Source organism: Mus pahari, chromosome 8 (assembly GCF_900095145.1).
Source record: "Mus pahari chromosome 8, PAHARI_EIJ_v1.1, whole genome shotgun sequence".
NCBI lineage: Eukaryota > Metazoa > Chordata > Mammalia > Rodentia > Muridae > Mus > Mus pahari.
The window spans coordinates 17,700,358-17,713,776 of NC_034597.1; the positions used below are offsets into that span (position 1 = coordinate 17,700,358).

The 13,419-nt window shown below is 38.4% G+C and overlaps 1 protein-coding gene across 15 annotated transcripts in view; it reads right to left on the reverse strand.

Moving 5' to 3' along the window:
* The window catches only part of Slmap (sarcolemma associated protein), a 122,993-nt gene that overhangs the window by 63,607 nt on the left and 45,967 nt on the right, over positions 1–13,419 (reverse strand). For all 15 annotated transcript variants that reach the window (XM_029541291.1, XM_029541293.1, XM_021203108.1 and 12 more), the window contains exon 2: positions 9,197–9,344. In XM_029541291.1, the coding sequence (XP_029397151.1) occupies positions 9,197–9,344 (148 nt within the window). The remainder of the gene's footprint in view (positions 1–9,196; positions 9,345–13,419) is intronic.

Genomic DNA, 13,419 nt, shown 5'->3' on the forward strand with positions numbered 1-13,419 from the left:
CAAAATCCAACACCCCTTCATGATAAAAGTCTTGGAAAGATTAGGAATTCAAAGCCCCTACCTAAACATAATAAAAGCAATCTACAGCAAACCAATAGCCAACATCAAAGTAATTGGTGAGAAGCTAGTCCTTATTCTTAATCCCTCTCTCCGATTATCTCCCAACCACACCTCATGAGACTTGAAAGTCCCTGATGCACACTTTAGAACATGTTCTGCACTCTTTCCATGTGAAGGCTCCTGACGCTTGAGAGATCCTCTCCGATTCTCCCTCTATATCATCGCTCTGACTCACACAGGAGGCTTGCCAGGACAGCTTTCTTACAATTCTTTATCCTTCCACCTCCAATACCTTTTGATAAAATCACAGCAGCCGGGCTGGAGAGATGGCTCAGTGGTTGAGAGCACTGACTGCTCTTCCAGAGGTCCTGAGTTCAATTCCCAGCTACCACATGGTGGCTCACAACCATCTGTAATGGGATCTTCTGGTGTGTCTGAACACAGTGACAGTGTACTCATATAAATAAAATAAATCTTTAAAAAATAAAATCACAGCAGTCTCTCTGTATATAATGCATAATATTGCTTCTCACTCCTTTTTCTACTGAAAATTTTGATAGACAAACCTCCCACATATTGCCAACTGTATAGACTATGTGCCTTTTATAGAAAAAAATGTCAAGTTTTGATTTCTCTGTTCTTAAAATACCAAATCATTGATGGATTCAACAAATGGGTTAGTTTATTAAACTGACTTAAACCTCATGTGGGCAGACAAAAACAAATTATATAGTGGTTTTAAGAGTAGTGCTTACAGTAACTGTATACATCTACCAAAACTCTCTGAGTCATATAAGCAAAATTGGAATATATGATATCTAATAGTTTTATTATATAGTTATATAAAATAGCTTATTATATATTTATATTTTATTATATGCTAATAATGTTATTATATATTATTGTATAGTACAGTAAATGTTATTTATTGTATAGTTATATAATATAGTTCTACTGATAAATCAAATTATATCAATAAAACTATTACAACAATAATTATTGCTTTAGGGATATAATATGTTGAACAATTACAACCATATTATCAAGACGATAATACAAAGTAATAAGACTATCATCTGGAGATATATATTAAATTTAAGGAATTTAGTACAGTTTAGTCAATATTTGTTTTCAGTGACTATACACAAAAACTGCTAACACAGACAAAGAGCATCCACCAGACAGCCTTCTCAGTCCTGCTGAAATAGCCATCACTGTCATGAATCATTTGGCCTCTTTTTTGTGGCCACATCCTCTCATCTACTGCCACAGGTCTCTTATGCAAAGGCAGGTTACATGCAATTTCCAAATACATTACTGTTTACAACCCTTTTTGTTTTAGATTTATTTATTATATGTAAGTACACTGTAGCTGTCTTCAGACACTCCAGAAGAGGGAGTCAGATCTCATTACGGATGGTTGTGAGCCACCATGTGGTTGCTGGAATTTGAACTCAGGACCTCCAGAAGAACAGTCAGTGCTCTTAACCACTGAGCCATCTCATCAGCCCCCACGACCCTATTTTTAATGAACATCCGATCTGTGATGTTCTTTACCTCCTTGCTAATACAGCCAAATGCATTTTTTTTTCCTTCATAGCTTCTGCATCAGTCCCTGCCTCCAGTTTTCTGTCTGGTATTCTTGCCCTGATTTCCCTGTACGATGAGCTACAAGTTGTCAGCTGGAATAAACCCTTCCTCTTTGGAAGGGTTTGGTCATAGTGTTTTATCACAACAGAAACCCTAAGACAAGCTGTGAGTGCTTTTAACCACTGAACCCTCCAGACCCCTGTGCGAAATTCTTGATTCTCAGCTCAGAAAGACTTTCCTCAAATGCCAGAATGCCCTGTCTGTTTTCCCTCCTATTCTGCCTCATCCCTTCTGTCTCTACTTCCAGACATTCCAATTTTTGCCCAGACCCCTCTTTCCTTAGAACCACTCCCCATCAAACCTTTATCCCCAAATCTCTTATCTTTTTCTCCAACTTCCTTTGCCCTCAGAACCACTTCACTTAGTCCTTAGATTATTGCTGCCAACTGTGCCCCCACCCTCATTTTCTACTAGACTCTTGCCTCCTCCCTCAGATCGTAATTGTTGATACAAAAAGGCCAAAAATAAAAGCAAAACGTTCTCCTTTTCTAGCAGTCACAGACACTTCTGTGCTTAGAGCCTGATTCACTGACTTGTGATGCCATTACACAATTAGCACTGAGTTCTTCATATCCCTGGGATTTCAGCCCAAATACCAGGGGTATTATAAAACTTATGACATCAACTCCTGTAAGTACCACCTATTAAACTCATTCTCAGAAAAAAAAGGAGGGAAGGGGAGGGGAGGGGAAGGGAAGGGTGGGGAGGGAAAGGAAGGAGTGGGGAGGGAAAGGAAGGGGTGGGAAAGGGAGGGAAAGGAATGGAAAAGAAAAAGAAAAGGGCATAAAGGTGGTAAAGGCAGAAACAGCTATTTTGAAAGAGAAAGGGCATTATCAAGGGGTAGGGACAAAAGAAGGTAATGGGTGAATATAACCAAAATATTTCATTTACATATATGGAATGCCATAATGAAACACATGTCTGGTAAAAATATGGTAACAAAGAAGCTTTTAATAAATTTATAACTAAAAGAAACATAGGAGGATGAGTTATAGAATAAAACCACAGTACTAGAGCCAACACGTGATATATCACATCGGGAATTCTCTCTAATCAGCTAGGTTACTCTCAAGTTCAGCAAACGGACTGACATAAATCAATGAGGCTAAATAAGGGCTAATGCAGAGCAGGCAGAAAAAAGTCCATGTGTGATTTAGTGCAGCCAACTGTATCTACGAATACAGTTGTGTGTATCTTCATGTTAACTAGATACACACAAGCAGAGAAACCTTAATCTTTTGGATTAGCAACAGGAATTTGAGCAATGTAGTAGGCATGTTTAAATATTTGTATTAATCAACTCAGTATATTAGATTTTTTTCCAAATACTGTGCTAAAGTGTTAACAAAAAAGGAACTAGAAGCCAGGCAATGGTGGTCCACACCTTTAATCCCAGCACTCCGGAGGCAGAGGCGGGCAGATTTCTGAGTTCAAGGTTAGCCTGATCTACAGAGTGAGTTCCAGGACAGCCGGGGCTACACAGAGAAACCCTGTCTCAAAAAACAAAAAAAAAACAACAACAAAAAAAAATCAAAACAAAACAGAAAAGTGGAAGGGAGTCAGAGGAGTTTGGAAAACACTGGGTTAAAAGAATTTTAAAATGTTTTTATGAGTATTACTTCTGAGCTTTCTTTGGGGGTGGGGAGGCAAAAAGAAAAAGCTGAGAATATTTATTGCTCAGTGGTAGAGCAGTTGCCTTGCATATATGCAAGGCCCTAGGTTCAACTCCCAGGACAGAAACAAAATCTTTTTTTTTTTAAAGAATTACTTATTTTCATGTATGTGTGTGCACTGTAGATGTACAGATGGTTATGATCCTTCATGGGGTTGTTGGGAATTGAATTTTTAGGACCTCTGCTCGCTCAGTCCCTGCTTGCTCCAGCCCAAAGATTTACTTATTATTATATATAAGTACACTGTAGCTGACTTCAGACACACCAGTAGAGGTCATCAGATCTCATTGCAGATGGTTGTGAGCCACCATATGGTTGCTGGGATTTGAACTCAGGACCTTTAGAAGAGTAGTCAGTGTTCTTACCCACTGAGCCATCTCTCCAGCCCCAGAAATAAAATCTTAAAGAGTATTTGTACAGCATGAAGATACATTTTCCAAGCTTATCTGACTATCAGCTCTACCCCTTTGTCCTCTTTCAAAAACACTAATAGAGAATCTGATATTGTGAGGGAAAAATAGTTAGAATAATGTGTGCTAAAGAAGTCTATAAAATATTTTGTTCTCAAAATCACCACAAAAATGATTTCTGCATTTTATAACTCAAGGACTAAGCATATAATTTACATAGCTTGTCCAGAAAGGAAAGGGGGTATCAGAACATTGCCACATTAAATATATAGATATTCTAAACCACATGCAAATTTCATCAGTGTTAAATAGAAAAAAACATGTGTGTCCAAATGGAGGCAACAGAACCCATGGATAAGAACTATTCACAATGACTCAGTGCATAGAGACTACTAAAATCAAAGTGACACTAGGAGCTGACGGCCACTGGGGTTCCTTCCTGTTATATGCAGAGACCATTAACTTTGGTTTCCAGATCTATTTATTTTGTGGTGTGCATTCAGCCTCTTTTGCCTCTTCACACATATGCCACTTAGGGGACATTAAAACCTTTTGGAGGCCATGGGATGGGAAAGAAAAACATTGAGGTCTCTTATATCTGGCTCTGGTTTGAGTCCTGTGCGGAATAGGAAAGTCAGGGTCATTCTATACTTAGCAGTCAACTGGAGGATCTCAAGAAGTTTGGCAATTGGAGGATGAACAGCAATGAAATCCTTAAAAACCCAGAAACATTTATAAAAAGAAGATCTGAATCAGGGATTAGCATTTCTAGACCGGAATAACTTGTGTTAACTGATTTTTTGCCATTTAAGATAAAATACTTGTTGTGATTTTTCTCTTTAAGTTTTATTTTATGTTTTATGTTTTATGTTTTATGTTTTATTTTTCTATCTTTAAGTTTTATTTTATGTTTTATTTTTCTATCTTTAAGTTTTACTTCATGAGGCTTCCAGTTCTTAGGAGTTAAGAGTCAGAAGTGCAGAGAATGAAGGGTGACTCAACAGAGCTTTTGTTCTAAAATTAAATTAATATTCCATCATTCTGTCTTCTCTTGAGAACTACAGCTTAGTCATCACAAAGCTTTCAACCTTCAACTACTTTTAAAAAGACTTGTTTGAATTATGTGCATAGGTGTCTGTGTGTGTGTGGACTCGCATGTGCAGGTACTGGGGAATCCAGAAGAAGGTGTCAGAGGACTAGAGCTAGAGTCACACACACATTTGAATTTGAACACCTTTTGAGGCCACCAGGAACTGAACTCTTTAGGAGCAAGACATACTCTTAACCACTAAGCCATCTCTCCAGCTTTTTTTTTTTTTTAAGATTTATGTATTTTATGTACATGAATACACTGCAGCTATACAGATGGTTGTGAGCCATCATGTGGTTGCTGGGAATTGAACTCACCTCTGCTCCTTCCAGCCCCACTAGCTCTGGCCCCACTCTCTCTGGCCCCACTTGCTCCGGCCCAAAGATTTATTTTTATTATTATCTGTAAGTACACAGTAGCTGTCTTTAGACACACCAGAAGAGGGTGTCAGATCTCATTACAGATGGTTGTGAGCCACCATGTGGTTGCTGGGATTTGAACTCAGGACCTCCAGAAGAACAGTCAGTGCTCTTACCCACTGAGCCATCTCACCAGTAGTAGTCTACTACTTTCTATACTCAGGTATAACTGAGGCTTGCTGTTGTTTCTCAAGTACTGGGGATTAAATTAGGATCTCATGCATACCTGGCAAACCTTCTACCAATAAACTAACTGCCCTCCTACCAAGCAAGCCATTCTTCTTACAGGACAGGAGATATGAGTGCGTGCTTTTATTCTTTCTCTTTACCTACTGGTTTTCAGAATGACAAATACATTTCATCTAAGTTCTTCCAAAAGTAATTTTAAAAAAATCCACTTTCCCCTTTAAGTTTTATGTAAGCCCATCAGCTTAAACATATTTAACATCAACCCAATGCTGCTATAATTTGATGTTTAAAATGCCTGTCTTTCACAGCGGAGACTCACTCATGTTAATTCCTAGAAGTCCTGTTAGTGGGAGGGAGGCCAGCATTCTTAGACAAATACCTCTACTGATATGACAAAAATCTTGCAGGCTCAATGTATATATTCACTGACCTTGACTCAGAATCTGCTGTTTCTCCAGCAAGTCTTGACTCTTATGTAGTTTTTAAATCCTTTTTCTCAATATGTAGATTCCCCTACTTTATTTCCCTTGGTATACCATGAGTAATTACCACTAGCTTTTTTTTTTTTTTTTTTTTTTTTTTTTTTTTTGAGACAGGGTTTCTTTGTGCAGCCCTGGCTGTCCTGGAACTCACTTTGTAGACCAGGCTGGCCTCAAACTCAGAAATCCGCCTGCCTCTGCCTCCCAAGTGCTTAAAGGCATGCGCCACCACCACCCAGCACTCCTTTTTTTTTTTTTAATTATGAGATGTGATTCTGTGGGTTTACCTACTTACTTGCTCAATAAATATTTACTGAGAATTTTCTGGTTACACAGCAGTATTGCTAGGAATAATGTTGAAAACAAAGGTGATTATGTCTAAGTCCCTGCCTTTAAGATCTCAACAGAGAAACAAACCAGACATACATATAAAAAGGAGGAACCATAGCTGCTGTAAGAACTAAAAAACATGGGAATTTGTGTTTGAGCATGGACAAGGGAAAGTTTTATAAAAATATACATATTGAGCAGAACAGACAAAACAAGGTTAGGAAGAAAAGGCAAAAAAAGCAAAAAAAAGTTACAAATAAAAAAGAAAGCACACATACCGCAGACAGCTGGAGTGAGCTGGGAACAAGAACGAGAAATAAGGGAAGAAATAAGGGATACGCTCAAGAGGCAGGGGCAGGTGGGTCTCACGGGCCAGCCAGAACTACAGGAGATCCTGTCTGAAGAAAAGGGGAAGAAGAAGACAAAGAAGCAGTAAAGGATGGGGCCTCGAGCAATCAGAGCACTTGCTGCTCTTCTGGAGGACCAGTGCTCTAATCCCAGCATCCATGCTGGGCATCTGCACATGGGTGGCAAACAGACACATAGATGTGATTCTTTAAAAAGAGAATGTATACTTCAAGGCTTTCTGAATGCCAGTCCCCAATAAATGTTGTCTGACTAAAGGACCTGTCATCACGTCCAGTTGCCTTTCCTCTCTAATACACTTTGACAGTGCTCTTGACCTCTTCTGCTCAGTAGTACTGTATAAATGTCAAACTATTGTTTAACAGTTTTTTTTAAAAATCTATACTTTTTCCTAGTATAAGCTTGAACAGCTAATACATGTTTACTAACATAACTGTATCTCAATAGTCTACAAATTAAATAAAGTTTGTGAATACAATAAATGCCCAAAGCATTTAAATGACAAACGTTTTTATTTCCTAAGATAGCAGAAAAGATTTCTGCTATCATTTCTGCTAACATTTCAAGAAGCCTGAAGAAATCTAATATAGCAGAAATACCGTACTAACAATTATCCTAACTCTGCTTTAAACATAGGTGGGAGAAGAGTATGACAGACTCTAGGAAGAGCTGCAAGCTGCGTTCTGTAATCAACACCCTGGAGATCTGCACATATGCCAGTATATTGAGGCTTTGCTCAACGTAGCTTAACTAAGCCATTTCCTAAAACTGATCACCACATTCTTTTATCAATTAATGCCTAATAAAGTCTATTTAGAGAACCACTAAGTAGGGATTTCTCCAAGGAAATACAAGGTGGGTTCCTTCCGTGTGGGACTCCACTCACTTCTAAGTACGCTAGGACAGCAACAGAAAGGCCTGCCCAGTGCCACTCTTCTTACTGTGAGCACAGTTTGAATACTCATACTAAGGAGTAATCAGCACTTCACATCACAACTGTACATGTAGGTTGGCTTTGCTCAAATTCAAGTACCAAAACATAACTAACCTAACAGAAATAGACTACCAACCTAAGGGGATGCAAGTTTATGCAGAGATCGGCACACAAACGAGTCAGCACCACTGCCAAGCCCACTGTACTGAGCAAAACAACCTAAAGATTTAGGACATTTCCAGATCAGACCACACTTAGAAAACAGGAGAAACTTGCCAACCTATCAGTCCACTGTCGGAATTAACTAATAAAGTATAACTGCCCTTTTTTGGTTTGTACCAGAAGTGGTTTCACTTTTAGTCAGTCATAAGAGTTCACAATCAGAGAGTAAACAGTGAAATTGCCAAGAAACTTCAGAATTATAAAACAAATAATTTTCAAGAGCAATTGATTATTTAACTAGAGAATTTCCAGTTTCAGGGACTGTAGCACAAGAAACCTTATACTTGCATTTAGCCTAAAGAGATAACTCATAATTGATCTATATCAAGCACAGATCTCCTTGTTCTCTTCGGTCATTTATTGGGTATCTTTGGTACTGCATATAGCCATTGTATGATCTATTCATGAGGCTGGTAATACATGGAGAAATAAAAGCTTGGGTCACTTTCAACACAGAAAGGAACATGGGAGAGCATTGTACCCCACCACATTGTTTTCATGGAATACTGGTATGAGAAAAATGGCACCTAGTTTGCAGTCATCACCCTCTGACTGTGAGCAAGAGCATGCTAACACGTTAACGGCATGTTAAAGACAGAAGGAAAATGGACAGTGAGGACCTTAAAGCTAGAATTACTTTTATTATTTTTAGGATAAAACATTTGACAATCACTGCATTATTTTTATTTTTAGTTAGGATACAAAATAATAAGTTTTACTATATCTTTTTTATACATATACATGTGTGGGAGCACAAGTATATCAATTGCTTCACTTAGAACATATCTGCCCAGCTGGGCATGGTGGCGCACGCCTTTAATCCCAGCACTTGGGAGGCAGAGGCAGGCAGATTTCTGAGTTCGAGGCCAGCCTGGTCTACAGAGTGAGTTCCAGGACAGCCAGGGCTACACAGAGAAACCCTGTCTCAAAAAAAAAAAAAACGTATCTGCCCATTACCCATCCTATAGCCCTCTAGCTAATTTCCCTTCTGCTGGCATGACTGATTTCCATTATATCATTAAGTCAACCAACCAAACTGTGCCCAGCCTGCTCACTAAATCCCAGTAAGCCTTGCTATTGATAATAAACACCACCCCACGCTGTAAGTTCATCTTAGCTGGGTGTGATGGCACTGTAGTCAAGCGCTTCCTGACACAATAGCTCCCTATAATTTTATAACATGACAAAGAATATTCATTACTAACATTTTATAATTTATAAATTTAAAAAAGCAAAAGGAAGTGAGTAAAACTTTAAATTTTTTGCTTCACATGTCCTTAAGTAGCATGTACAAGAGAGTGATGTTTTATAGCACTACAAAGAATGCTAAAGCTTATGCAGATAAACGACGGGAAGCACTGATCATACTCATACCTTTCCGGGTATTCTCCGTCACATCCACCCCAAACTGGATAATGTCACCAGAAANAATTTCGCATGGTGGACTTTCTTCAGAGCCTCGACTCAATCTCTGGCTATTTATAAAGGTACCATTACTACTTTTAGTGTCTTGGAGATAAAACTGAAAGGAAAATGAAAAGCAAATGGTCAGTAGTAATCATTTCAAAACTTTCAAAGAAGTCTCGAAAAAAACAAACAAACAAAAGTACTGTCTGTCACTTTGCAAACTATTTCATGTAGACGTTTCTCCTATCAACTGAAATAGTTCATTTCAGTTAATATTCAATATATATGGAAACAAAACCTTAAAACAGGATACCTTAAAATAGAACTGAACATACGGTAGAGCCAAGCAGATTGTGTTATCATGTTCTCAAAGTGTTAAACATAGTTAGACTACAACCCAATAGTTCCAAAATTCCTTTCATTTATCCAGAATAGTGGAAAACACAAGTCTTCACAAAACAGTCATAATAGCATTGTTTATAAAAAATAAACCCGAAACAATGAAAATGTCTATCAACTGGCTCCACTACAAATGCAGCGTATCTCGCCAGGTCACTATCTGACAACACAAAAGAATTAAGTACTGACACATGGATACCTTCACATGATGAGCCTATAGAACACAATGCAAAGAAGATAGCTGGGGACAAAGGTGACAGCACATGCCTGGAACGTCAGCATTCAGGGGGCTGAAACAGGAGGATTATGAGATCAAGGACAGAAGACCCTGTCTCAGAAGAAAAGGGAAACGACAAATGAGGACTGGTGGCAGCTCAGGACAGAGTGCTTATAAGCATACACAAGGTCCTGGATTCAGTGTCCAGCAGGACAGTACAGAAGGTGGCAAGGGAGACCAGCTGCAGAGATCACCACAAGTCTCCAAAGCCCATACATTGTATTAGGTCATTTACCTAAAACATACCAAATATGTAAACAGATAAAAACATAAGTATATCAATGATTACAGGGAACTAAGGTAGCAGAGTGACTGATTGATAGTTTCTTTTAGAAATAGTGAAAATATATGGTTGTACAATACCATGTATGCACTAAAAGCTACTAAGCTAAAAACTTTAAGAGGTGAATTTTAATTCTGAAATAGTAGCCTGTATCTGTAATCCAGTGCTCAGGAGTATGAATTTGATACCAGTCTGAACAATACCAGTGTGATAGTTCCATGCCAGCCTAAGTAATACACTGAAACCTAACCGCAAGAGTAAAATGAAAACATCTACAATACAGATTAATAGATTCATATATAAATAAGAAATGTGATGGTTAAACAAGTTAAATTATCTTTCCAAAGACCACAGAGGTAACGCACAGACAAGGACTCAATACGACCAGAAGAATATAACTTTCATTTTTCATTATCCCTCATTCATCTCTCAAGCACTCAAAATTAATCACATCAATAATTTGCTAAAAATGACAGTTCATTTCATTTATTCCCAAGTAACAATTTAAAGGCTACTACTATACTATCTATAAATGACTTATTGTTTAAAATTTCAACATAAAACAACTGCTGACTCTGTCTAGCAATTCATACATTTAATTACAGGTCATTAAATTCTGTTGATATTTTACAATCTATCCGAAATTTACATCCCTTAACACCAGAAAGACAAGAACGGGCGGCCCTATCAGGAAAGAACAGTTATTCACAAAACCTTTTTTAGCATTAGCACTTACTGTATAAAGAAATGGAGGGGAATACTTTTAATATATCATTAGGAAATATGGCAACAAATGGATTCTGTTTAATTTTAGTATTTATGCTTGGAAAAGACATACATAGCTAGTACAAATTTACAGTCACTTTAAACTTCTAATAATGACCTGCTCACCAGTTAAGTGACTTTATAGGATTAAATCCCTATCTTTTTAATACTTTAGATTAGTTTTATTTACATATGGTTGGGTATTTTGCCAGCATGTCTATATGTGCACCATGTGCATGCTGGATGCCCACAGAGGCCAGAGAGGGTGTGCAATCCCTGGAACTAGGGATGCCTGTGAACTACCGCGTGAGTGCTGAGAATCAGTTCCGAGTCCCTGGCAAACATGCTTCGAACCATCACTCCAGCCCTGTTGTTGTTCTTGTTTTAATATGCAAAGTAAAAGAAAAAAATAAAAGTTCATGGAACAAGGTTCAGTACTATTTATTTTTTAAAACTTTGTTGAAAAGCAAATAAAAGTCTATAACATAGATTATGGACCAACAACTTATTTGTAGATTCTACATATAATTAAAATAGCAGCCTTTTAAATAAAAAATAATAATAAATCAGTATTAATGCATGTTCTTTTCAAAACAGACCATGCTATCTTTGGTCTCCACTTAGCTACTCCATGTTATTTATATTACTTGCTCATTTTTTGTTTGTTTTTCATCTAATGGCTTCCAAATACCTTAGAATGAAATATAAAGTGCTTTCTGCTGTAACCTAGAGCAGTAGTCCTGTGCGAGTGACTGTTTCCTCTCTCATGTCTCCCCATGGCACACTAGTGCCCACTCATTGCTCTGTGTCTGTACATGTGCACAGACTGACTCCTTAAAGCGGTATCCGGTATCTGTAAAAACAGACTGATGCTCTGAAAAATTTTCAATGTTGAAAGGCTTTGCAAATATCCAAATACCAGAAAGAGCTGAAGCTCCCAACAAAACAAAAGCATGGGGGGGGGATCACATATATGAGTGAGAGAGAGAGAGAGAGAGAGAGAGAGAGAGAGAGAGAGAGAGAGAGAAAGAATATCATATATATATATATATATATATATATATATATATATATATCAAATAACAACAAATTCTAAGTCCATATTAAAGATGTTGGTTTATTTAGTCCTCAAGACAAGCTCTCACATACCCCAGGTTGGCCTCAAACTTGCTAGGAGCAGAGGGTGAGCTTGAACTTCTGACATGCACCACCACTCCCAAGTGCTTATGTAGAGCTGAGACAACCTTCGCAAGCACTCCACAAACAGCCACAGCCCTAGCACTATATGGGGAGTTTTCGAAGTGTGATTACAAAATGAATTCTGTATAGACTGCAGGTAATGTGTGTGTGTGTGCGTGCGCGCATGCGCGCGCGCGCGCGCGCGCGCACACACACACACACACATTTTAAATCTACCTCAATTGTCACATAAAACTGAACAGAGTGACTAAGAAAAAAAGCCAAAATCCAGAACCTCACGGACAGCATTTATAGTACAAGTAGATAGCAATATATTCACATGACCCTCAAAACAAAAACATAGAAAACCACTGCATGACCATATACAGGGTGACCAGACCTGAGAATCACAAAATGGCTACTAGGGGACAGTTTGGAGAACAGCGAGAGAAGAGAAGCTGAAAATGGAAACATCTAGCTCAATCCAATAACCATATATACTTGGTTCCTAGTTGAACCCAGAGCCTTTCTCAGTGAAAAATTAGGCTCTACCACTCAGGTAAACAAGGTCCCCCTATAGAAATTCTTGAAACAAACCTGCCAACCAAAGTTGCCTTCCAAGACATAGCTTCTCATAATGGAAAGAGAGCAGCTGGAAACAGAGTCAGAAGTGACAACAGGGATGGCAAAAGAAAAGATCCATAAAAAGTGGAGAAGGACAAAGAAACTCATGTAGTTTTAGAACGTTTCACAAAAACAACACAAGAGGGCACTCTGTGAACTTGGAAACAAACTAAGAGACCTTAGGAAAATAACTGAAGACACAAGATAGCACAGGGGTGGAAAGAACTCCAGGAAAGGTAGGAAGAGGCAAAAAATAAATAGAAAGGGTTCTACAAGAAAAGTTGGTGTCATTAAGTGCAATAAACAGTGCCTAAAGAGAAATGAAAAGCAATATGGGAGCAATTGTTACAAACCCGCAGAGAAATGAACAAAGGCAGACCGCCAAGGCACCAGGGTAGTGGCTCTCAGCGTCCTTCCACACAGACACACTTAAAAAAAAGGAAAGAAATCAATAACACCTCCAGAGCCAACCTTGCTAGAACTCAAGGAAATACGCAAACACTAAGAGCAGTGCACAAGCATTCATTCAAGAACAAAGTAGTGTAAGTGAGCTGGTGCCAGCCACTGCAGCATGTTTTCTCCCCAACAGGAACTCTAGGCCTTTCTACTCGTGTGTGTGTGTGTGTGTGTGTGTGTGTGTGTGTGTGTGTGTGTGTGTGTGTG